This window comes from Myotis daubentonii, chromosome 16 (assembly GCF_963259705.1).
Source record: "Myotis daubentonii chromosome 16, mMyoDau2.1, whole genome shotgun sequence".
Lineage (NCBI taxonomy): Eukaryota > Metazoa > Chordata > Mammalia > Chiroptera > Vespertilionidae > Myotis > Myotis daubentonii.
In genome coordinates, this window is record NC_081855.1 from 40,450,391 (window position 1) to 40,477,735 (window position 27,345).

Sequence of the window (27,345 nt, forward strand, 5' to 3'; positions counted from 1 at the left end):
AAATATTTGAGCCTGAATATTCATAGAAGATTTATTCATAATAGCCCCAATATGGAGACAATCTAAATGTCCATCAGCATATGAGTAAAAAAGCAAGTGATGGTTCATTCACGTACTGGAATACTACAGCAATAAAATGAAATAAACTTCTGATATGTGTAACAACATGGCTGAATCTCAGAAACATTTTCCTCAGTTACATAAGCCAGACAAAAATGTACATAGTTTTGATTCCATGTATTTGAGGTTCCACAAAATACGATTGCCTGGGTTTGCAGAAGGGAGTAGATTGATTCCAAAGGAGCTCAAGAGAACTTTGGGGTGTGATAGAATCTGTCTCTTTAGTGATGGTTATACCATATATGCATTTGTCAAAACTCATCAAATTCTACATTTTAAATGGGTAAGATTTTATTGTAACTAAGTGATATCTCAGTAAACTTAATAAAAATAATATCCAGCGAGGTGTAGCCAAGGCTTCTTTGGTGTGGCTTTTTCCAATCTAAACATCTGTGAACTAAAGGAGTAAGTTACTCTGACCCCCCCCCCCCCCCGCCCCATCCACCCATATAGGCAACTCAGTGGTGAGAGAGGAACTGGACCTTCACTTAGAAAATGAAAGTGCAACACATATACAATGACAGTTCTACAGCATTCTGAAATCTACCCAGACATCCTATCTGTTGCCTGTTCCTTTTTTAAAAAAATTACTTGGTTTCTTTAACAATATACTTTTATTGATTTCAGAGAGGAAGGGAGAGGGAGAGAGAGAGAAAAACATCAATGATGAGAAAACCATTGATCGGCTGCCTCCTGCATGCTCCCTACTGGGGATTGAGCCCACAACCCGGGCATGTGCCCTGACTGGGAATCTAACCATGACCTCCTGGTTCATAGGTCGATGCTCAACCACTGAGCCATGCCAGCTATGTCTTGATTAGGGCTTAGTGCTTCTTCCTGGGTTTGTTCTTCACGGCCTGGGCTTTTCCCTCTGAATTACCTTTCTTTTACCATAAGAAGTGATTTGTTTTAAGCCTAGTAGTTTTCTTAGCCTGCTTCCCATTTGTAGAATTTGGGGACTCAGAAGCCTCTTTTCATTCTGAATGTTCTGTCCCTTTCACATGAAGCCATTCTGACTCCTTGGTTTTGGGGCTGTGTTTATGTTCTTTGCCTTTCTGGGGCATATAGCTTCTTATAAGTCATAATTTTCAAAGCACCACCCGCACTGGTCTTTCGCTTCCTCTCAGAGCAAGGAACTCCATCCCTGCCTCTGGTTTCCTGGTGGGTTTGACTTTATTCCTCTACTTTGAGGAACTTTGATTCCCTCCTACTCCTCTGCAGTCACACTTCCTGCTGCCTCTGGTTGTTTCTGGAACCAGGGCCTGGCAGACCTTCAGTTTCCATCCTTCTCACGGCATTGCATTTTTGTTCTTGCTCACAGTGGTGTCATGGGTTATTTTTTAGGCTCTTCTCTGGCACAGTCTTAACTGCCACTGTCACTACTGTATCTTTAACTCCTATTCTCCAAATTTCTGTCTTATTTGCTCCTGGAATTCATGTTATTTCGACATTGAAGATTTTGAATGTATCTTCCTTATCTCTTGCATTTGCTCTTATTATTATTATATTCATCCCTTTATTTTCTCCTTTGTGTTCTTAGGGTACTTTTTGAACTAGTTCAATTTGCTGATTTGATTTTATGCTATATTTAGACAGCTGTTCTTCCATTATGGTTTTACAATTTGATAATCATGTTTTTCATTTGTAAGCACATTTTTATGATCACAGATTGTTCATTTCCTTTCTACAGCTGAAATGTTCACCTGAATCACAGTCAGAGCACAGATTAAAAATACATTTTATAAGTTTCTACCTTTAAAAATACATTTTCTTTTGTAGGAGGACATGTGATTGCTCTTTCTTTAGGTTTTTAAATCTTATATGTGTCATTGGTTATCTCTTTCTCTTTGTAGGGACAAAGTCTCTGTTCCTCTAGTATTTGGAACAACAGAGGTGCTGAACAAATGTTTCTGGATTCCTGTTGAAATATTTTAGCATTAGGGAAAAGTGAAAGGAAAAAATGGCTATTTCCTATACCCAATTTGCTATTATGAGGAGTGAAAAGGCATTTGATGTCAGGGCTTCTTATAATGTGCTGGAGCTTTTCTGGCTGTTAGTTCGGGCACCCTCAGGTTAATCAAGCCATAGTTCCTCTTTTCTAATTGGCCAAGTACCATAATCATGAGCTCGCTGTAATCACGCCCCCGGTACTAATTGTAGGCTGTCTTCATGAGCACCATGGCTTGCTAGTCTGTTACCCTTCAGAAGGTTTATAGGGTTGAGCTTTGCCTTCTATCCTCTGTCTCACTGTTCACCTTGACCTCCAGCCCCATCTCTGTGATTCTGAGCTACCTTTGTACCTACTTACAGTTTCAGTTAATTGTGTTACCAGCTTGAATCAGTCTCGGTGACCAGAAATGAAATATCTAGGCCTAATGTCCTAAGTTTCTTGTGCCAGCCAGATTTTAGTGCTGATACTGACCTTCCTCTTTTCCTTGGTTCAGCTGCCTTCACCTGGAGCTAGCTCAGGAAGCCTCTGCTCCACTTGGCCTGCGTTGGCACGTGTTCTGGGGCAATCGGATGCATTTGTTTTTGGACATGTTGAAATGGAGGTGGGGCTATTTAACATGTATTTGTAATGGGGTTGGAGGCAGAGCGAGCTATTGGGATGAATATGTGAATTTGGTAATCCAAACTTCTTACTGTTTAAAAAACTAATAGCATATTGAATTGTCCAGGGAAAGCATGTAAAAGGGAAGTAGGTAAGACTAGGCACAGGCACCTGGGATTTTAGCTGGTATGGGATGTAGGGAGTGGAAGCTAGTGAAGGTTTCTATGAAGATTTCCCAAGGAGAGAACCAGGGAAGAATGGTTCTCTGGAGCCAATGAACATGGCAGCTTTAAAACTGTCCCTCATGCCTTGGTGAGATTAACTAGGGAGGATAAGGACGTTAATGCCTCATTTGCTTGAGCAACTAGGAGATCGTTGATGACTTTACATACAGCACTTTCAGGGTGAGTGGAAGGCAACTTGCTGATGGAAGAGTATATGGTCAGGGCATTGGCCCAATAACTTATTTTGAAAATTTATTGTGATGAGAAAGAGGAAGATTGGTACAGAGGATGCTACAAGTGAGGTAGAAGGCTGTGTTGTTTTATGTATGCACCCTGTGTAATAAACCAATAAATGTTTCAGTTCTTCTTTTTATTAATATTTTCTATGAGAAGAATTACTTTTAATATTTAAGCATTTTTCAATTTTTAAGTATAGCTCCTTTTTATGACTGTTTAATCTATTCTTAAAGAAGAACAGGCCACTGCTTGGTTAGATATATCAGGCTGCCTCTTCCCACACTGAGTATTAAATGCTTCTATCAGCTCTAGCACATTGGCTTATGAGATTATTTTCAAAATATTTATCTACTTTTTTCATTTATTTTTAACTATTTAGCTATGTGGGATATTGAGTAGGGGTATACAAAACAAAACGGATAGCTCTTTTAAAAATAGCTTTCCCAGATATTCTAAATTATTTTGTAACTAGTCTAAGGAATGTTATTCTATTAGCGTTACTACCAAAAAACACATTCAGTGTAGTCTTGAGTTACTATTTTATCTTTTTGGAATACTTAGTACAGCTCACTGTTTGTGAAGGAAATCCTGACATGGCTTGTGGTTGAAAGTTAGTGACTTTAATTCATTATATAACGGTTAGTTTCCATTTCACAAATATTGAAGCAGCTGTTCAGAGAACAGATATTTGTAGTCATGGAACTTTCATTGAAGCAATGTGAGTAAACATGTAGAGTAGAATACCAGGCTAGGGTAGAATATTGAGAATGGTATTTTTATATTGTGTTTTACATTGGAGAAAAGTCTTTTTGTTCAAGTTTTTTTTCCTACACATGTTGTACTTATCATATTTTACCTGAATTAACATGGTGCACTTAAATTTAATTTTTATTATTATTATTGCTTTTTAGAGATGGAGGGAGGGAGGGAGGGAGAGAAAGAGTCGGGGGAGGGGAGAGGGAGAGAAAGATCGATTGGCTGCCTCCACATGAAACCCTGGCATGTGCCCTGATTAGGAATTGAACCAGTAACCTTTTGGTGCATAGGATGATGCCCACCCAACTGAGCCACATTGGCCAGGGCGACATGGTGCATTTTTAAATTGAAGACTTCGATTTATCTGTGGTTTCTGACAAGGTTCCAAATTAATTCAGACTTTCAGACATAAAAGTTTCATTATTTTATATATTTTTAGGTTTCATCTTCATATTGAACATGAATTCCACAAAACTTGCTAACCTTTTAAAATAATTAAGAATATATGCTTTATTTTTTTCTCTTCCTACATTTAGGGTAAGGTGAATGGAGGAGAACATTTTAAATGCATGTAGTTATTATATTCCTACTTAAAGATCGCATTTGTTTGTAAGCAAGTATGTGGCTTTTAGGTGACATCTTATTTATAGTTTAAATGAAATAAAATGTGAGAAATGTAAGTTATTTGGATTTTTTTTCTTTGCTACTGAAACATCATTGTTAATATAAATAATCATCTCATCCCAAGAAAACTTGGTAAGCTTAGATTTGAAAATTCCCATGTCCTCCGAATACCCCCAATTCTGATTGTTACTATGTTTGTCTGTCCATAGGGAACAGTACACTGCGAAACTCCAAAGGACATCACATTCTAGGAGTCCAACCTACAGAGAAGACGGACAACATGTTACCCAAAAGAGTTGTGTAAGATCAGATTCTACTTCTGTTTGTTGCTTTAACTCCACAAGCTTTTAGTTTCATATTATCAAAGTTCCAACAATGACTTAGAAATAGCAAATAAGTACTGAAAGTTTTGGTGAGCATCCTGATGTCAAAGAAATGGTGTGTTTGGAATATTCCACACTGTTCCTCCTGCTTCCTCAGTAATTCTAAGGCATCATGTTAATCAGTCTCTTGTTTTTCTTGTGTATCAAAGAATAGCTTTGGAAAGCTATTCATTTTTTAGATATATTTTTACTTTTTTTTTCAGTGTATGTATAAAAATAATGAAACAGTTGTCATAAACTTAAGAAATTGGGATTAACTTGTAGTGAAATAGGAGACACTGCCTTTCTGATGAAGTGAACTGTTTATATCTTGACCTATGAATTCCTCTCTTGCATCTAACTGCAATAGAAGCAATCAATTGCATAAATAACATAGGTTTAGTTTGAACAGGGTACCAATGAGCATTGTAGGTAGCTGTGTGAAGGGAAGGACTTTGCCTGCCTACTAGGGTCTTTGTGTCACTCTGACTTGTCTTGGGTTGCAAGACTTTTAGTTCCAAGAATATCCCGAGTGATGCCTGACTGTTTAGCACATATTGCTCTGAATATAACTCCTTGCATTTTCTCCAGTGGTAATTTGGAACTTTCAAAAATATTTTAATATTAAGGGGAGCACATTTTAAATATTTGTGGGTTTATTATCAAGCATTATATTTACTCAAAATAAAGCAGGTACATTTTCTTAAGACATTCTTATTCATTATTCGTAAAAATAAAAAGGGGGCCAATGATAGAAGCAATAATAAATTTTAATATAATATATAACAAACAACTTTTTGTTTTCATCACTTCAGATGACTTAAATGACCATAGGTAAATAGGTTTATTTGTATTAATGAGGGTTTCTGAAAGCATGAAAATACTGTATCAACAAATTTAATTTCAAAATAAATTTTTTGATTGTATTATAGAATATACACTGTTATTTTACACAGATGAACCTTTCTAAGTTTTTAGCGCTTTCGGATCATTGTTCATTTTTGGCACTGATCTTAGGCTGTCCTCAGTTAATTATAATTTCACTCTGGTTTGATAAATATGCAATTTAATAAATTACATGGGAGGTGAAAAAAAGCATGGAATTCTACTTTTTTGAAAAAGTAAAGAATCACCGTAATTGTGTTTTTGTGATGTGAATTCAAAGCCTATTTCTCTTTATATTCAGGGTATGAATGAGAATTAATTTAAGAACAAAGAGCTTCTTGGACATCAGCACAAACTTTCCTGTTAACTAATTTTAACGAGAATAAATAATTCATCTTTTCAAGTGTCTCCCCATCCCCCTTTAAAGCTACTGTGGTATACCACAATTAAAACTTTCTGTAAAAGAACTTAAAGAGAAGAGTCTGGATTAATTTTTAAAATATTCTTTTGATGGTTTTTTTGAAATCTAGTTACTGTGTGAATATATTGTGAAGGCATCTCATAGCCCTAAGCAGATGTAATAAACAGTCATTACTTAGAACTGAAAACCAGCTCAATTGTAACATAACCCTTTCCTCTGAGGCAATATAGCACTACCAGAAAAGCTCACAAAGTTCTCACTGCTTTGAATGGCACATTTTGTCCGTCTTCCTCCGCCCTTTTCCCTGCTCTCCCTCCCTTATTTACCTTCTTCCTTTTCTCTTTTATTTCTTCCCTCCTTCCCTCTTTCCTTCATCCCTTCTTTTTCTCTTTTGTATTTCAGGAATTTCAATTGAAAAAATCTGCTGTTTCTTTGGATGACAGTGACATTGAAGCTCGCCTTAATAGTTGGAATCTTGGGGTAAAACAAGTATTTGTTTTATGTATGTATATTCATGTGGCAGAATCATAGTATTTGAAAAAACATCTGAACTAATTTAATTCTATTCAGTGACTAGTATTGGATGTTAGATGTCAAGTACTGTATTAACACTGAGAAGGACTGTGAGCGCAGGAAAGAGAAATAACATTACAAACAAGCATCACATAGTCTGCCCCTGACCAGCTGCCTTTATTGTTGGGGAAATGAGACATACACATAAATAGTAAAATAATAATTTAAGATAGTAAATGATAAAATACCAAAATGAATTAGATAGAAGAATATTGTGGTGGAGGGGAGGGAAGGGAGGCATTGGAGAAGCAAGGGTATTTGGGTTGAAAAAAAATGTCAGGGAGACTTCATTGGATGAGCTGCCATCATGAACAGCAGTTTTCAGATGCAAAGGCTGGGAGCATGAATGTACTTGGATGGGTGGGGAGGACAGAGCTAGGAATTCAAGGCAGAAATAGGCATGAAGAACGGGTGCTGTGTAAGTGAACTGTCATGACTAGATCCTAGGGCAGTGATGGCGAACCTTTTGAGCTCGGCATGTCAGCATTTTGAAAAACCCTAAATTAACTCTGGTGCCGTGTCACATATAGAAATTTTTTGATATTTGCAACCATAGTAAAACAAAGATTTATATTTTTGATATTTATTTTATATATTTAAATGCCATTTAACAAAGAAAAATCAACCAAAAAAATGAGTTCGTGTGTCACCTCTGACACGCGTGTCATAGGTTTGCCATCACTGTACTAGGGTGTATGTGGGGATTGTGGAGTAGTGTTAGCAGCTGGACTGCATGGGAGGTCTGAATGCTAAATTGAGAAGTTTAGCATTTATGTTTAAGGCAATAGTAAGCCCAGGAGGTTTATTTTATTTTAAAAAAATATTTTTATTGATTTCAGAGAGGAAGAGAGAGAGAGAAAGAGATAGAAACATCAGTGATAAGAGAGAATCATCAATCGGCTGCCTCCTGCTAGGATTGAGCCCGTAATCTGAGCATGTGCCCTGACAGGGAATTGAACCCTGACCTCCTGGTTTATTGGTCAGTGCTCAACCACTGAGCCACACTGGCAGGAGGTTTATTTCTACGCCATCCCCTAACATTCCATTTTACATATATGCTGTTAAAATGCTTTGAGGAAATAAAAAGGAGTTTAAAACAATTTTTTTCATGCTTGGTTACTATAAAAATAATTTTTCATTTGAACATTTGAAAAATACAGAAAATAAGAGGAGTAAGCTGTTTTAAAATCATAACACTGAGAGATGTAACATTTTGTTTTATGTATATATCGTTTATTCTGTGTGTTTATAAAATTAAAATTTAAACAAAATTGTGGTTATATTTAAATACTATTTTATTATGTGCTATTTTAAATTTGGTTTAAGTTTATAATAGTTCTGTAAACATGAATCTTAATGGTAGCACTAATTTTTCTTTTGGATGGATATTCCATAACTTATTTAAGCACTCAGTTATTTTTGGACATCAGGTTGCTCCCTGTTTGTTGCTAATATAAGTAATACTGCACTAAAATTACTTACAAGAGTCATTTTATACATATTCAGTTGCTTTCTTAGGTCCAGAAGGGGTATGCCAATTTATTTTCCAACCAGCAGTGTATGGGATTGTCTATTTCTCTCACTTCTTACTGACATTAGGGATTATTATTTTTTCAAAACCCAAACCCTTCTTTCTAATAATGGGCTTAATGTGCTTTAGGAAAATCAACTAGGTGGCATTATGAAGGTTATGGTGGATGTGAGTAGAAATGGAGAGAGGGAACCAATCATCTTGTAGGTGTTCGCAATGAACTCTACATTAGTGTGACTTCAGTGGAGATGGAAGCACGGAAGGAAGCCTGTTTCACAGAAAATACAGGATGCTTAGTGACTGGTAGGCTGCACAGAAGGGCACCCAAAGGTTTCAGGAAATGGGAATGTTGGCTCTTTATCAGTTAGTTGATTGTCCAATGGGAGAATCCAGTTTAGGGGTTTAAAAGCTTGTTTTAGACTCATGGAGTTGGAAGAGATGGTACGATTAATTGGGGAGTTCAAAGTTTGGAGCTTCATGAGACTCAGAGCGGGAGTCTTCTGTCTTAGTCACTCTGTTAGAAAGGCAGTTGTACCCAGAGGCTGAACAGCCCTAGTCTTTAAAGAGAGGAGGCTGGGTGGGAGCACAAGTGAGGATGCTTGGCTCAGGCAGTGGCCATGATTGGAGGGCAGGGAAAGGGATAAGAATTTAAGCTACATGAATCTTAGTGATTGTGGAGTACATTAATGACAGAGAAGGGAGAAACAGAACCGATCATGAGGGGAATAGTCAAAAGAAAAACATTTTCATGTTTGAGGGTGTTGGAGAAGTGGTCTAAGTTACTAGCATGGGAGAAGAGCACAGGAAATCCCTCTGAAAGACAAATTCTTTTTGCCAGAAGGCAAAATCAAAGTGAAAAACAAAATTCTGAGCCTTTTAAACTTGCCTTTGCCCTCAGCTATTTGAAACTTCTGATGTACATTTCTTAGCACATGGAAGACTTTTCACGATTACTTACTAGTAACTGTTCGGAGGATTAAAATTTTCAATGTATAATAAAATGAAAAGAAAGCATCTAAAATATTTTGAGGTAATGCCTTAAGACTAGGCCTGCCTGGGGTTTTGTTTCACATTTTTATTGTTCAAAGAATGCACTAACAGTATAAAATATGAAAGTCTTGTATTTTTATATATTTATAACATACATGCATTAATCAGGCTGAGCTATGTATCTCTTGATCACAGTAGAATAATTCAAGTGTCCAGTGTATTAAAGGCTTAGATTTTGCTTTGGTTTTAGTTTGTATGAGAATGTGCCACGGAATGTTTTTTCCTTTCTTCTTTTGAATGATCAGTTAATAGCTGGTTAATTTTTGTGCTCTATACAAAGGTAAGTTTTTTATATTTCTAGTGTGATTGTCAATACTTTCATTTTGATGCATTAGAAGTTCTGGTATTTGAATTTTCTAGTTTATGTTAAAAATATCATTATTCTTTCTTTTTCCAGGAGTGTGTTAATATTTTTTTCTAGGAATACGTATTTCAAGTAGAGATTTATATACTAAGACTAGCAATTAAAATTTTCCTCCTGTATTATTTTTTCTTACTCTTTAACCTTTTTAACCTTTAGTTTTTGGAAACCTTTCTTGCTTTGTTAATGTACTTTATTATATATGTTTCATGCGTAACTCTCTTTATATAAATCTTATTTCTGAGGATGGGGTGAGGGGCCATAGGGAGGACTTTCTTGGGCTTTTCATTCCAGTTCCCATCCTGGGTCCTGCGCTGACTGCAGAGCCTCACTCCCACCAGGAGCAAAGGAACAGCAAGGACTCTGAGTGGACCCCCTAGGTCCCTGGAAGCACAGCTGAGAGACCAGGACCCAGGATGGGGGGTTTGTGCAGGGAGAGCTTTCAGGACAGGAAGTGGGGGGAAGGAGCAGGGTGAGGTCAGCAGGAGTGTCTTCTCCAGACCCCTCAGGGAGTTCTGGAAGGTGGACAGCACCCCGGGTCTATCATGAAGGGTGAACCGCCCCATTGTGGTCAAGGGAGCACCTGCACGGCATCAGCAACTGGAGTTGCTCCCTTACTCTCTCTGGGAGGAATGTGGGAGGCCTGGTGATTCTACTCACTGTGCCTTTGTCACTGTGGCCACTGAGAACTGTTCTATTTGGTCACCCAGGGCTGCCGTCACTCTAGTGAGATGAACCGTCCAGTGGAGGGGCTGCCCAAAGTGCCGACCCATAGGATTGGGAGCTAAATCCAGTGGTTGTAGTTTGAAGCCACAAAGGTTTGAGTGATCTGTTATGCGGCAAAAAGCCAATTGATACAGTAGATACTGCCAAATCATTTTCTAGAATGCTTGTGCCACTTTGATCCTCATCAGCAGTGTGTGTCAGTTCCTATTCAGTACTTGGTGTCATCAGTTAATTATTATTATTTTTAAAAATATATATTTTTATTCATTTCAGAAAGGAAGGGAGAGGGAAAGATAAAAACATCAATGATGAGAGAGAATCATTGATCGGTTGCCTCCTGCATGCCCCACACTATGGATTGAGCCAGCAACCTAGGGAATGTGCCCTGACTGGTAATCAAACCATGACCTCCTGGCTCATAGATCGATGGTCAACCACTGAGCCATGCCAGTTGGGTGTCAGTTAATTATTTTTAATTAAAAATATGTAGCTACTAGAGGCCCAGTGCATGAAACCCATGCACAGGCATAGTCCCTTGGCCTGGCCGGCGATCAGGGCCGATCGGGGCCTTCCGGCTGCCAGCCAGGGCTTCCCTTTCCCAGCTGCCGGCTCCCGGCCAGGGCCTTCCTTTGTTCCACGCCAGCCCCTGTTGGTCAGCGCACGTTATAGTGAGTGATGAAACTCCCAGTCTAACTCACGCAGGGAGACTTTGCATATTAGCCTTTTATATATATAGATTATAGGCCTGGTGCATGAAAATTCATGCACTGGATGGGGAGTACCTTAGCCCGGCCTGCTCACAGTCCAGAAGTCCTCAGGGGCGGGAGGCGACCCGGCCATCAGGGGAAGGCGATGCCCCCATCACACCTCTGCTGCTGCCACTGCCGGCAGCGCAAGCGTTGGCCGGCCCTGGTTACTTGAGCCTCGGGCGGCCCAGGGTGGCTGGGCAGCCGACATCCGAGGCTTGCCTGTGCCTTGGGCCGGTCCTGGGCGGCTGGGGGGCTGAGGGTGGATCCGGCCGCAACATGTGCCTGCTGTCCCCCTTGCTGCCACCCCCAGCAGGGCTGAAAGGACTGGGGCACTCTGGCGGGGCTGAGGGACTGGGTGCCACCATCTTGTGGCTATGGGCGCCACCATATTTGTGATGGTGTGGTGGTCAATTTGCATATTCCTTCTTTATTAGATAGGATTCTCAAGAGTGGTTACTGACATTGCATTGTGTGTGTTTTAACATGCATTTTCTGATGACTTACAAAGTTAGATGCTTTTTAATATGTTTATTGACAGTTTGGATAGTCTCTCAGACTGAAGTGTCTATTTTAGGCTTTGCCAATTTTCCTGTTGAGTTGTTAGCCTTTTTCTTATCAATATGTATGAACTTTGTATCTATCCTGAATTAGAGTCCTTTTGGAATATAGTGTTATAAATATTTTCTTTCACTTTGTTGCTTTTCTTCATCCTCTTTCTGGTGTCTTTGATGAATAGAAACTTAAAATTTTAATGCAGTTCATTTTCTCATCTTATCATTTTATATTTAGTGCTCTTTGGGTTCTATAAGATCTTTGACTATCTTAATGTCCTGAAGATATTCTCCTATGTTTTCTTCTAGTAGCACTATTATTTTATTTTTTCTATTTAGATCTACATACCATCTGGAGATAGTATTGTATATTGTAAGATATAGAGTTAGATTTGTTTTTGTCACTTGAACAGTTCCATTTATTGAGAAGACTATTCTTTTCCAGCTGCACTGCAGTATTATTTGTCTCATAAATCAGGTGACAGGACATGTCTGTTTCTATTCTGTTCTTTGGCTTACTTAGCTTTTCCTTGTGTCAATGGACTGTGTCTTGATATTTGTATTTTATTTGTGCTCATTAAATGTTTGTTGAAATGTGAGTAAACCAGTGAATGAGCCTCAATTTGTAGTATTATTTCTGTGAAAAATGTTTTCCAAGTTCCAAAATATTGACTTAAAAAACATTATTTTGGAGCGTAATTGATTTAACATTGAGGAATGAGCTTATTTTATGCAAGAGTTTTGGCAGCTTTTCTGACTGATGCTATGGCTTAAAAACATTTGTTTTAGGGGGTGTTGTATCTATTCTGTTAATGTCCTTTCCTCTAAGACAGCCAAACTACCATATAAAATGTCTTTCTATTTTTCTGGAACCATACACATCTCTATTTGATTAACATTAGTTTGTAAAGGGGTATTTGGTGAGTTTGACCAAATTGCGAATAATTTGAAGAAACAAATTGACAGAACCCTTTGTAACCAAACAAATGAATCTGCTAAAGAACTAAACAAAATAAAACGTCAAAGCCAGCTTTGATTAGAGAGCATTCAGATGTCTGTTCTTATGTTTAGTTTAACTTATTCTATATTTTATTATTGTGATTCTATTTGCTTTTTAACCAAGAAATGTTCGGTCATGTGGTTTACTCATGCTATTGGAACTTAATTATTTTTAGCTTTGCTTTCTGTATAATATTTTGTTAGACTTTAGTATTTCACGTAAGTCCTTTTTATCTCCCATTTTGGACACTCTTTATTGTGGTGTTCTTTCTTGAGGTATTATGAGAGAACAAGAAGTTTTCTAAAAGAGCATGAAGAAGTAAATGTTAAGACTGTTTACAGATTGCTTCAAGTCCCTGTTGCTGTGGATTACAAAGTGGGAACATTTAACTTCAAAGCACATCTGGCTGCTGTTATAAAAGTAGAGTGCTCTTTTTCCCAAATAGACTCAAGAACATGCTTTGCTATGAATAATTCTCATTACATATTAAAAGTGGTCATGAGACAAACTCAGTGTATTGTGAATGAATAACAACAACAGATTTGTCCTTGTTCACAGTATTTGTTGTTGCTTTTAAATACTAGAATAAATTTTCTCTTTTTATTTTTTTCTATTTTCTTGGTCCATTGGAAAAATGAAATTTATGATAACAGAGTGAGTCCTTAACTTCCGTGTTTAATGGCTTTTAAAGATGAAGAACATGAATTAGGAGTTATTGCGTAGTTGAAAGGCCACATTGTAGTCAGCTAAACCAGTATTTTGTATCCTGCTTGTAAATGTAGAGTGGAGTAAAAATAAGTCACAAATGGTTTTCTTGGCTTTTGGTTTTAAATTTTAAGGTTAATTAGAGCTTGAACATCTTTGAGAATTCCCTGCTTTCTTCTTCCTTTATTTTTCCCCTTAAATTTAATTCTCCTTCATGAATTAGAGGTTATGTATTTTCAGATTTACACGTGTCTTTGAAGAACTTACTTTCTATGCGGGTTTTCTCTATTCTGAAAATAGAGAATAGTTAGTTAGTTTTCATATGTACACCTTCAAACAATAAATACTTATCGAGTGCACTTTGCTGCCTGTTGAACCTTTGCTGCCTCTATTTTTAAAACAGCCAAGTATATATAGTACAGTGTTATTTGCTAAAGAATATACCTCTTTCTCTGGTATGATATTTCAGTGGATTTTATTGTCTTTACTTAATGAATGTTCCCCAAAGTAAATATACTCATTCATACACCCACTGGAAGTGCTCCACATCTGGAACACTCTAATTGTTAAATTTTTAATGTATGCCAGTCTGGTGGTGGTAAAATACCATCACATTGTGGTATTACTTTACATTTTTTAAAATAAAAAGATTGAGCATATTTTCATGTTTGTTAGTCATTCAAATTTCTTCATCAGTGAAACGTGTCTCAAGTTTTTCCCATTTTTTTCCTAATGGGTTGTTCTTTTTAAAATTTTAAATACCTTCTTTATACATTTTAGAGACAAAGCATTCATGCAAACATCTTCTCCTAATTTATGGCTTCTCTTTTCATTTTATTTATGAGATATTTTTTGGAGATAAGTTCTTATTTAAAATGGTCAAATTTATTAAATTTTTTTGCTTATGCTTTTTTTGGTTTCTTTTTAAAGAAATCTTCTCTATTACAAAGCCCCATAAAGTCATCTTCTAGATCATCTTCTGAAAGTTCTGCTTTTAATTATAAGTATTTAATCCATTGGAAATTTATTATATATGGTGTGAGGAAGGGATCTGATCTTATTTTCTTCCACTTGTTGCACACATCCTAATTTTCTCAATAATTTGCAATGCTATATCTTTCATGAACAATATGCTCATATGTATTTGAGTTTCTGGTACTTCATAGTTCCATTGACTTATCTTCATTGTTGTAGTTTTCTTATGTCACACCACCTTGATCTTTTTCTTCAGGTTTGTCTTCCTTCTTGTCCCTTTATTTATTTATGCACATTTTATAATAAGCTTCTTAAGTTTTCAAAAAACCCTACTTAGATATTGGTTTGGGTAAACTTGGTCACTTCATCAAGTTAATGAGAATTGGCATTTTTACAATATTGAGACTATTCAAAAGCATAGGCTGCAAGAGGATCATGAAAGTACAATTGTGTCTGCAGAGATTTTGTTTTATATTTCATTTGTTAGTGGGCCACTAAAAATGGATTATGCAATAGCCATTCTAAAAAACAAGCTAAATAATTAAGACATATAGAAAACAATTTCATAAAGCAGCTTAATTCTATATTTTATCAAATAATAATTAAAGCTCAAAAATTGATAAGTCCTTATTTTTAAAATTTCAGATAGAAAATCCTCGGTACCTGAGACAGAAGCCTATCCCGGTTTCTCTGGTAGGTGAGAATTCCCTTGGACTTTTCCTATGGACAGATATTTTTAAATAAAATAATCAAGTCATTTACAGAAAATACTCTAGGTCCACATTATAAAGCATAATTGTCTTATGAATCCTATCACTTGGAAGTGGATAAATGATTTTTTTTCTCCAGTATTGGCATCATTTTGGCATGAACTTTAGGCAATTTAGAAGTTTAGTTGGGTGTTTAGGATAAACCATGCCTGAAAAAGTATTGAATAACTCGTACTCATTCAACAGATGACTCCAAAATTCAGCCTGAGAAAATCTAGCAGTTTCCATGAGGATCATTTACTCTCTCGAATGCATGAGAAAGAGGTAGGACTGACATATTTTTTATATGCCTAATTATTGACACTATTTTTATATTTTGTATAATATGAGGTTTCAGGTTTAGTTAGAATAATGATGCATGGTAGGAAAAGGTTGTCTTTGGTACACAGATGAAGTAATGATGTAGGGTGGGCAGGGTTTGTCTTTCTATTTTTTAAAAAAAAATTTTTTTTATTGATTTCAGAGAGGAAGGGAGAGGGAGAGAGAGATAGAAACATCAATGATGAGAGAGAATCATTGATCAACTGGCTGCCTTCTGCATGCCCTCCACTGGGGACTGAGCCTGCAACCTGGGCATGTGCCATGACTGGGAATCTAACTGTGACGATTCCCAGCTATAGGTTCATAGTTGGACACTCAACCACTGAGCCACTCCAGCTAGGCATGGATACTTTTAAGAATTTCTCAAATTTAATTTCAATTTGGTTATTTTCAATTTATAAAGTTTTCTTACCACTCTATTTATAAACTATCACAAAAAGCATTGACTTTTTTCTTAGATATTTAAAACAATATCATGAACATAAAAGCTTATTTTTTTTGTTGGTGGTGGAGGAAGAGGGCTCTTAAAAAAAAAAGTCTACTTGGTATAATTATTACTGCTGATCTCAGTAACATTCTTTTCTTATTGAATTTATATGGGGTGACATTGGCTAATCAAATTATATAAGTTTCAACTCAGTAATATTCTGTCTGTTGTTTTGTAGCTCCAATTTAAGGCATGCAGCATGCTTTTTTCTGTAATGCAATCCTAGTGTTCAAAAAATATGCTGAAATAAAAAGAAATTATATTTTAAAAATCTTTTTTGAGGGTAATACTTCTTATATTCAGATGCACCTCCTTTTGAGCTCTTGATATGAATTTCTTCCTTTTCAATAACTGTCAATTATTTTTGCAAGTCATTCCAAGTCATTTCCAACCATTTTTCCTTTTATTTTGTACTATTTTTTACTGTTGAGGCTGTTTATCATAGAATAAATAAAATAATTGAAAGGAAGTGGTGGCTTTTTGAAATATTTTTGGTCTTTCATGTAATAATATCTCTATGATGACATTTTGGGTCAGGGGTAAGCATACCAATGCTACCCACATATGTGTTGAAAGAAAAAATATTTACAGTTACCATGTGTTGCATCAGAGATTCTTTTTTAAATGTGTGTGGTTTTATTTTTTCCACACCCTTATGTTTTTGTTTTTCTTTTTGGCATACTATAAAAATATTTTAACATCATTGAGAAGTTTGCATGTAAACATCAACTTACTCTATATCTTAAAATACAGTCTGTGTACATTTTGGCTAAAATAACCCTTGTGCAATTACATAGTCATTTCTGACTTATTTGAAAAAATGTTTTCTTCATCCTAAAATATTTGAAAGTATATGTTGAGTGTCTTCAGTGTGTGAACTATCTTAGTTTCTACTTTCTTTTAAAGTAGTATTTATGAGTTTAAAATAGCTTATGTGGATTTTTATTGAAGAAATTTTGGAAATTATAGACATATGTAAAGAAGGGAATAAAATCACGTATAAAATTAACACCTGGAAATAAAAACAGTGGTAAAATGTTATTGTATTATCTTTTAGATTTTCATTGTGTCCTTAAAATATTTTTTCTTAGAAATTTGAGATATATATGTGTGTGTGTGTGTGTGTGTATATATATATATATATATATATATGCATATATATATATGCATATATATAGTTTTATATATTTCAAGTATTTCTCATGCTATTAAATATTGCTCCCAAGCATCTATTTTTAATGTCTATATTATATTTCATACTAGAGGCCTGGTGCATGAATTTCGTGCACTGGTGGGGTCCCTCGGCCTGGCCTGCGCCCTCTTGCAATCCAGGACCCTTCAGGGAATGTCGGATAGCTGGTTTTGGCCCGATCCCTGCAGGTCAGATCCAGACAGGAGGGAGCCTGATCCCCTCAGGCCCGATCCAGACAGGAGGGAGCCTGATCCCTGCAGGCTCATTCCAAACAGGAGGGAGCCCGATCCTGTGCGTTGAGCATCCCCTGGTGATCAGTGTGTGTCATAGCGACCAGTCGACTGGTCATTTGGTCGCTTAGGCTTTTATATATATAGATTATGGATATACGCCTACTTATGTGAACTTATTCCTATTGTTAGGTATTGAGATTGTTTATAATTTTCAATAACATAAATACCTCTGGGAAGAATATCTTTATATCTCTGTCTTTATATGCATCTCCAAATATTTCTTTGGAGTAATGAATAATACCTCACAGAATTTATCTGGATCATGAAGCAGTTAGTAAAGGATTTAATTCTGTTGAAATTTTAGAGTCCTAAAATAGTTAACCTTTAGAAATCAAACTTTATAAAATACAACTTCCACTTAAAGTTTATAATTGTGTGGAAAATACATAGATGTTAAATGGGTAATATTTGCAGTATTATTTTATTAGGGTTAAAGAATTATAGTAGTTTTGTTTTGGTGGCTAAAAATACACCTACAAAATATTTTAAGATGTTCTTTACATTTTCAGTTTATTTGCGGCATTGTGAGAAAACATATGCTCAGTGATAGCCATCCTTTATTTTAACTCTAGTCTACACTCACAAACATACTTTGACTTGTTTGCCTTTGTAATTGGTGACACATTTCCTGTGATAGCCACATCACAGGATTGTGTGACACTGAGCGTCATCAAGCAGTGGGTTGGGTTTTTTTTAGTATCCTTAAAAAGATTTCTGACATAGATTAAGATGTTTGGAAAACTGTTGTCACTGAAAGTGCAAGAAGAGACAACACAATGAGGGAGATAAATTTTCAGAGCAACCATCAATTTTTAGAGAGCAGATGGTAGAAATTGCTCTTTTGTGAAATAAAATAGAACATTTCCTTTGAACCTCACCACCCATATTGAATGTTCCTACCTATTGCCTTAGAAGGGATGTTGCTTCTTTCTTGCGTGTAATGCCAAGTAGGCATTTTCCCCCTTTATTTTAATGCAGAATTTAAATAAATCCAAGATAATTAAATCCATAGTCATTGACATAATAAATGAAAGAACTGGCCGAAACCGGATTGGCTCAGTGGATAGAGCGTCGGCCTGCGGACTAAAAGGTCCCAGGTTCGATTCCAGTCAAGGGCATGTACCTGGGTTGCGGGCACATCCCCAGTAGGAGATATGCAGGAGGCAGCTGATCGATGTTTCTCTCTCATCGATGTTTCTAGCTCTCTATCTCTCTCCCTTCCTCTCTGTAAAAAAATCCATAAAATATATTTTAAAAAAAAGAAAGAACTGATATTTTAAAACAGTTGTGAATGTAGCATTCAGATATACAAAATCTCACAACATATAATAAATAATTATACCAAGGAATACCATTGTAAACAGGCAAGGATTAGATCATGGCCAATATCCCAAAAGTTTGCTGTCTGGCCCTCCCCATCATAACTCTCTTCAGTCTTCCCTAGAAGTGACTACAATTCTGATTTTTCTGATGATAATTTCCCTCCTTTGTTTTTAAAGTTGATTTTACCACCAATTCCTGCATCCTTAAAAATGAAAATATTTTTATTGTAGTAGATTTTGAACTTCATATAACTAGAACTAAATTTTATATATTCTTTTGTGTCCTGCTTCCCTTTATAAGTGCATATTTATATAATTTATTTAAGGAAGAACTAATTCCAATATTACAGATATTTTTTGAGATCATAGAGAAGGGAATGCTTCTTGACTCATTTTATAGGGGAGACCCTGACAGCAAAACCAAAAGGACATTATAAGAAATAAGTCCCAGTAAAAAAAATTTAATAACCAAGTTTATTAATACATTGAGAAAAGACATTTAATAAATGATGCTGGTATAACTTTTCATTTACCTGGAGAAAGTAAAACTGGATCTTCATCCTCTAAAAACAAAAACAAACATGAATTTTGGATGTACTAAAAACTTACCTACAAATTCCCAATCAAAAAGTTTCAAAACAACACAAAAATCTTGCCCCCCCAAAAATCTAGGAATTGGAAGACCTTTCTAACCCTCAACCTTTCCAAATCCAGAAACTATAAAGAAAATTATAGAAATATTTAACCAACTGAAATAAAAGGTTTTGTATGGTAAAGTATGTTATAAACAAGACCAATAGAAAAGTCATAGATTTGGGGGAAATATTAGGGACAGACTCTATGAATGTGTACAGCATACCAGGAGGTCTTACTGATTGATAGACAAAACATGGATCAAATTGTGAAAGGCCATTTCACAGAAAAACATATTCATGTGGCCCCAAAACATCTGAAAGGCGCTAAGACAGGCTAGTGTTCAGGGAAATGCAAATTAGAGTAGTAATGGATATCTACTCTTCTGGTAGAAATGTGAATCTACCTTTAATAGAGGGCAAAATCTATGAAGGTATATCTACCATTGACTCATCTGCATGTCTTCTGAGAATCCATCCTGTAGAAATCAAAGCCTAGTTGTAGGATGCATGTAGACAATATTTTTGTGTGGCTTTATTTGTAGTGAAAAAGCACTGGAAATAAAGTGAATATTCATTAAGGGGAATGGTTGAATAAATTTTATTTTCTCCTCATTAAGAAATAATTGACAGCAATGAAAAAGAATGAATAAAACTATAGCAGGTATTTTTTGAGAGAGTTCCATGAGGTAGTGCATGTTCAGAGAGAGAGCAAGATGCAGAAAATATATTTTGCATGCAAAACATTCATAATATAAAAACTATGTATTGCTAAGGGTGTAGTGATTTGAAGAAGAGAATTTATTTAGCTCTCACATAACAATCCAGAGTGTGTAGGGAGTGCTGTGCTCAGTGATGTCACTGTGGACCCGGACTAGTGGGGAAGTTCCACCATCCTCAGCATACAGCGTCAGTCTCTGGTCTGAGGTGTAGGTTGCTCTCCAATACCTTGTCTTTAAGTGCCACCCTTCAGGAAGGAAGAGCACAGAGAGAAAGCCACTTTGTTTTTTAAAATGTCCAGAATCATTTCTACCCTATCATTCTCCTTGACCATACCTAGTCACACGGTCATGATACAACCATCTGCCCTGCTCATATTTGGTGGTGGCATTCCTGCTCATGTTTGTGTATGATTCTGGGAGCATGGCAGAAGACATGAAAATATGCTAGGTTGGCCCTGGCCAGTTTGGCTAAGTAGATAGAGCGTCAGTCTGCGGGCTGAGGGATCTCAGGTTTGATTCCAGTCAGGGGAACATATCTCAGTTGCAGGCTCGGGCACATGCAGGAGGCAGCCAAATGATATGTCTCTCTCACATCGATGTTTCTCTCTCTCTGTCTCTCCCCCTTCCTTCCACTCTATCTAAAAATAAATGGGAAAAAATATCCTTGGGTGAGGATTAACAACAACAAAAAACCACCACACATGCACATGCACACAAAGAAAATATGCTAGGTTGTTGTTATGGAATACACCATGCAGGTGTTGATGGGAGACATGAGAAGAGGGGAGAGATTTAAATAAAAAAGGGAATGAACACTGGCAAGTGCAGAGACGTTAACAAAATAAAAACTCTACATCTGATTATCTTTGTTTCATGTAAATTATGTTTGTATATGATATTTGACAAAATTTAAAAATTAGAAAAAAATAACAAACCAGCATGCACCATGTATATTAACTATCACTCTTACCCTTAATGGACAAGTTTTAGGAGAGAAGCAAATACTGCTTACATCTGTAAGCCCCAGGGATACGATAACAAGAGAGACAGATGCCTTTTCTGTGTGTGCTGTGTTTATAAATTAGCAAGGTGAATAACAATCGGCAGTACGAAATACTACAGATGAACATTTTGAGAATAGGATATTCTGAAGATAGAATCTTAATTACTAACATATGATAATTTCCTCTGACTAGTAACTAACAGAATTCTCCAAAAAGATGATTGTAACAGTTAGGTATCCAAGTGAGTAAAGTGAGGATGATTTTACGAAGCGTTTCTTCGGCAGTTTGCTGGGGTGGTTGTTGGGATATATGAAGAAAGTATGACTAAGCGAAGACATCATTTAGTTGTGTTTGCTGATAATGCTTTGGAAACTGCTGGGCAGTACAGATGGCTGACATCAGTAATGATTTCGACCTTTCTATTGCTATGTGGTTACAGTAAATAAAGGAAAACAAAAAAAAATTTAGTAAAATTACAATGGTTACATTTTATACCTTATCAAAAAACTTACCGTTAGTAGTTATTCTCTAATCCTGCTTTTTTGGGTACATTTTGTCCCTTTTGACAAGATTGAGGTAGTTGGTCAATATTCAATCTTTGTAATAACACTAAAGGAAGTTCCTTGGTATTTAAAATGTGCAGATGATGTCCATCTAAATAACTTTAGTACATTTTTCCTTACAAAGTTGTTAATGGTGATTACGCCATTATATTTTGTTTTCTGCTAAATTCAGTATCAAATGTTAAATACAATTTACACATGTAAAACTGTTAATAGTAAAAAGTAGCATTTTGAATAAGAAATCCATTTTTCTGTAGGAGTGAATGTCGAATACCCGAGTGAATAGATTGTTGTGTTCCTTAAAAACCCCAAAACCCTTTATTTAAAGTTTGTGCATATTCAGTTGAGTCAGTGACATTGGTCATAGTCCTAAAATTTAACTAGTTATCCTGTTAGTTGGGTATTTTTAAACCCAAGGAAATGCTTTTATAATAAGTAAGTGAGCACATTCACCAGCTTGATTCATTCAGTAGGAATGTCCATCCTCAGAGCTACTCTTTGAAGTGCAAACTTCAGAGAAGATGAGGCCCAGGGGACTTGGTAAATAACATTTCTTAAAGTCTTTCTAAGCAGAAATTTCAGAAATTCTAATTCTCTCAGAAATAGCTTGTGGGAATGCCCTCTAGAAAGTGAAGCTATCCAGTTTCAGTCCTTTGCTTTAGCAGTAGGCTAGTCATCACAAGGCTTGTCATACACGCCTTTTATTCCTGTGGTGTTATCTCAGTTATAGGAAGGAAGGAAAGAAAGCACAGTGCAAATCTACTGTAGGGCGATATTTTAAATATATTTTTATTGATTTCAGAGAGGAAGGGAGGGGGGGAGAGATAGAAACATCAATGAGAATCGTTTATCGGCTGCACCCCCAAACACTGGGGATTGAGCCCACAGCCCAGGCATGTCCCCTGACTGGGAATCGAACTGTGATCTCCTGATTCAACCACTGAACCACACCAGCTGACCTGTAGGGCAATATTGACTAAGAAGTGTTATGAGGTGTATTGAGGAAGGAAGAGTTGCTTTTGTCTGGGAGTGTGAGGGAGATTTCATGGAAGAAGTGACATTTGAGCCAGGGGTTGAGTCCCATGGGAGATGTTAGCAGGCAGAGGAGACATGGAAGCGGAAACCCAAGTACACGTTTTGCTGAAGCCCATAGACCACTTGGCTGGCGTATAGGGAGGGGAAAAGAAAGGAAGAGAGTGTGGCCAAGTCAGAAATGATGTTGCTGCCAACCCCAGGCCCAGGGAGCTACTGAAACTTGACCAGGAGACAGTATCACAGCTGTGCTGTAGAAAAGTAGCTGGACAGTAGTGTCTCAAATGGATTAGCGGGGAGAGGACTGGAGTGAGGAGTCGCTACTGAGGAGGGTTTTAATAGCTGGGGTGAGGGTGAACGAAAAACTACTGGAGTGGTGACAGTGGGGCTGAGATGAGGCACTGAGCTGGGATGGAATGGGGGACTCATTGGATGCTGAGGGTAAGGGAAAATGAGGAGTCACAGGTAAGGGTCTTCATGGTACATAGTAGATGGTTGTTGAATTCGATGTAGGAGAGGCTCATACTACTGGAGCTGCGTGGGAGGTGGCTGGAACCAAAGATGTGAGGCCTACAAATGGAGACTTATGATTCATTTCCACGGGACATTAGGGTCAACTCCAGATGAAAGCACCAGAGGCTAATGTTTACACAGGGTGAAGATGGTACTAAACCTGGGAGATGCCGCCTTAGGGGCTGGGAGAAGGACAGGACAATGCAGAGGAGGTAAGAAACCTCCCCCAGGGTGAGTGGAGGACCAGACAAGCCAAGTCACAGAGCCAAGAGAAGGAAGGAGATGGTTGGAGGGCAAACTTATACAGGCAAGAGGATGACGTGTGCCTGATTTGGTGATCAAAGGACCTTTGGCTGAAAAATGAAAATGATGTCATGTGACCTTTGAGACTGCAGTTTAATAAAGGACAAAGAAAGTGAAGGGACAGGAAGAAATGGAAGTAGAAAGTATGGAATACTTGCTGAAATGCTTTTTATTTAAAATAAGAAGGGAGCCTGGCCAGCATGGCTCAGTGGTTGAGCATCAACTTATGAACCAGGAGATCTTGGTTTGATTCCTGGTCAGACATGCCTGAGTTGTGGGCTCGATCCCCAGTAGGGGTGTGCAGGAAGCAGCCAATCAATGATTCTCTCTCATCATTGATATTTCTATCTCTCTTCCCCTCTCCCTTCCTCTCAGAAATCAATAAAAATTATACAGTGGGGCCTTGACTTACGAGTTTAATTTGTTCCGTGACGGAGCTCGTAACTCAAATTACTCGTATGTCAAATCTTAAAGTGAACGAGTGAGACACATGATGCTGGGCTGATGTTGTGGCGTTCACTGTGGCGTTCGCTGCGCCAACTAGCGGTGGGGTATCTGAAGCTGGCTTGTAACCCGAATTTTAGCTCGCAACTCAAAGCAAAAAATTGGCCGAGAGATGGCTCGTATCTCGAAAAACTCGTTAGTCGGGACACTCATAAGTCAAGGCCCCACTGTATTTTAAAAAAATAAGAAGGGAAAAAAATGATACTTTATGTTGAAAGCTGAAATATTTAAACAGCAAATTCTGACCATAACTCTTAATTGGGAAAATGAAAAATCTATCAAATAAATATTACTGATGTAAAATGTGGCTTTAAACAATGCAAAGCCCTAATGGGTCGAAAAAAGATAGGAGCCCTTAATTAATTAAAAAAAATTAAAAGAGGTCTTTAGGGAATAAAAGTGGAACTCCAGTATGTGTGGTTTAGAATAATGTAATGATGCTGGGGCCGTCTGCCTGTCCCTTCTCCCCTCCCGGTGGTGCCAGGTTTTCTATCCCAGACAAGCATTGCTTATTAAAACCCTGAGGTGACTTATTAGAGAGCATCTTCCTTTCTTAGTTTGAGTTCCATTTACATACTGAGCTGGTTGAATAGGTGAGCTGTCGCATTAAAAAGCTACTCAGCAGTATTTAGCTTTCATTTATTAGCTGGACCCAGACTCCTGAGTATGGATCCAGGCTCTCTACCTTCCTGGCCATGTGACCTTGAGCAGGTGCCTCTTTGTACTTCAGTTTTCTTATCTGTAAAATGGAGAGAGTAAAAGGACCCACTTCTGTAGGTTGTGAGGATTATTGCATGAAATAATGTATGTGAATTGCTGGAAACAGAGCTTTGTATGTGGTACATAATCAGTCAGGTATTTGTTGTTTTCCTCTGTGTTGTTTTTATCTTCCTTGCTGCTGCTGCTGTTTCTGATCCTGCTACTGCTTCACCAGTAACTGCTGCTGTGCTGTTACTACTACTACCACCACTAGTACTTACTATACTACTACTGACTCCTGCTGACTACTGCTTACTACTTGTTGCTATTAATACCATCACTGCTCCTCTCCTAATGTTCCTAGTAGTATTATTGCTACTACTGCTGCTGCACTGCCACCATGACTTTCTTGTGTTGTTTAGAGAGGCTGGTTCATGATATAGTTTGTCCTTGTTGTAATAGCATCTCTAGTTGCTTCAGAATGTTTGCCTTTAAGTGGCTAGTACCATTTTCTCTATCTTTCCATCTATACCTCTGTCTCACTCTGTGTTAAGGTTCTATTGCTGCGTGGGTCATGCAATTTCCTCTTACCATTTCAAACTTACTTGTTTTTTACCCATATTCCTGCTAACTAATTTCATAGGTAATTTAATTTGTGGTGCTAATGGCTGGTAATGGCTTCATATGTAAACTAATTTTTACATTGACCCCAGAGACATTATCATTTTAAAGTTCAAGAGTATAAATATGTAATTTATTGCTTATGATGTTTTCAGCCATTTCATGTGACTGTCTTTCTATCCCCAAATAGTATAGGTTTTGTACTTATCTGTTCTCTTCCATAGAAAAGTTATCTTAAATAGGTTGTGGTGAATGTATATTGATTTTTAAGCGTTCTGTATTCATTATTGGTCATCATTTGGATGCCCAGGTATTCACAGGTTGTTAGGGAGGCATCTCCACTCTGGCTAGCTGGGCCTTTGGTGTCTCCCAGCACTGTTTCTTCTGTGGCATCTGTTGTAGCAGCTTTGCTTTGTTATTCACCCAACTTGAGGCCCTATGCATGAAATCTGTGTAAGAGTAGGCCTTCCTTCTCCTGGCTGCTGGCACTGGCTTTCCTCTGGCACCCAGGACCCGGGCTTCCCTCCAGTCACTGACAGGCACCTGGGACCTGGGCAGGCGCCCGGGGCCCTGGCTTCCCTTGAAGCCCCAGCTTTGTCCAGAAGGACATCTGGTCTAATTATCATATCATGCTTGTATTATTATAGACTAGAGGCCCGATGCACTTGGCCCTTGCAGCCCTGACTTTGTCTGGAAGGTCGTTCGGCTGTTTGATCTAATTAGCATATTACGTTTTTATTATTGTAGATGATGCGCCCTGTACCCCACCGAATGCACACACATTCCAACCTATGTTAAGGACTGGCAGGCATCCTGCTGGGCAGTTCCCACTTCCCTAGTCCCTTTATATAAGATTCCAGCTTCTTCAACTGCCTTGAACTCTGACCTTGCCTTCTTGTTCAGGAGGGCAGCGGGCCTCTATCGCACTCAGTGGTTCCCATGCAGAGAGGCAGATGATATTGGGTTCAGCTTGTGAGGATGACAGTGTTGCACCCGCCTGTTTTCTAACACCTGGGAGTGGTCACCTCAGTTATTTTAGCCCTTTTCATGTTTGTTAACAGGGAGGTGAGTTTACTATTAGTTACTCCATTATAGCCTGCAGTGGATCTCTATGTTTCTTAAGCTGAAATTGATAGTGTCTGTTCTGAGTCCAGTTAAAGAAAACTTAAATGTTGTCTGGGGTCAGTTACTTGGAGCTTAAACAAATTAGCAGTGTTATAGTTAGCCTTCTAATTTCAGCCTTTTGTGTTAAACTAAATTAAGCAAGGCTGTTTATGGTCTTTTACATAATCAGACAGGGTGGGGCAAAAGTAGGTTTAGAGTTTTTCGTGTGGAAAATAATACAATAATTAATAAACAATATACAAGAAGAACCTCTTTTTTGCATATTCACAAGTATAAGCCTACTTTTGCCCCCACCCTTATATGTATGTGTATATAGACACACATGTGTCCATATATATTTATATCTATTTCTTATATCTTGTGTTATCTTAAATGCTGTACTATGATTGTTTCAATATTCTAATCCTGATGATTTATCATGAATCATACTTTAGAAACAAGGCAGAAACATAGAGCTACTCTGTAGTGACAAGGGTTTGGGTTTGTTCCTCAAAGTAGCTAACTTGCTATCTTCATTCATATTCTTTCTCTGAATGATTATAATGATTACTTAAGTACTAGAGGCCCGATGCACGAAATTTGTGCAAGGGGCTTGGCCCTTGCATCCCCAGAAGGTCATTCGGCTGTCCAGTCTAATTAGCATTTTATGCTTTTATTATTATAGATGTGCCAAGTGTTTATTCCTAATCTGGTAACCCAAGATTGAGGTGGGAGGTGGTGGGTGGGTTATAGCAGCAGTTACATGGTGTTTAGAGCTGACCCTCTGAGTCTGAGGTTACATTTTTAAGGTATTATGGAAAGATATGGTAATAAATTCTCCTATATCTTCCCAGTTTTGTTT

General features: G+C 37.4%; 1 protein-coding gene across 4 annotated transcripts in view; it reads left to right on the top strand.

Annotated features, from left to right (window-relative positions):
* CEP112 (centrosomal protein 112) overlaps window positions 1-27,345 on the top strand; it is a 298,077-nt gene that overhangs the window by 25,732 nt on the left and 245,000 nt on the right. For all 4 annotated transcript variants that reach the window (XM_059670060.1, XM_059670062.1, XM_059670063.1 and 1 more), the window contains 4 exons: window positions 4,722-4,812; window positions 6,583-6,660; window positions 15,047-15,094; window positions 15,358-15,435. In XM_059670060.1, the coding sequence (XP_059526043.1) occupies window positions 4,722-4,812; window positions 6,583-6,660; window positions 15,047-15,094; window positions 15,358-15,435 (295 nt within the window). The remainder of the gene's footprint in view (window positions 1-4,721; window positions 4,813-6,582; window positions 6,661-15,046; window positions 15,095-15,357; window positions 15,436-27,345) is intronic.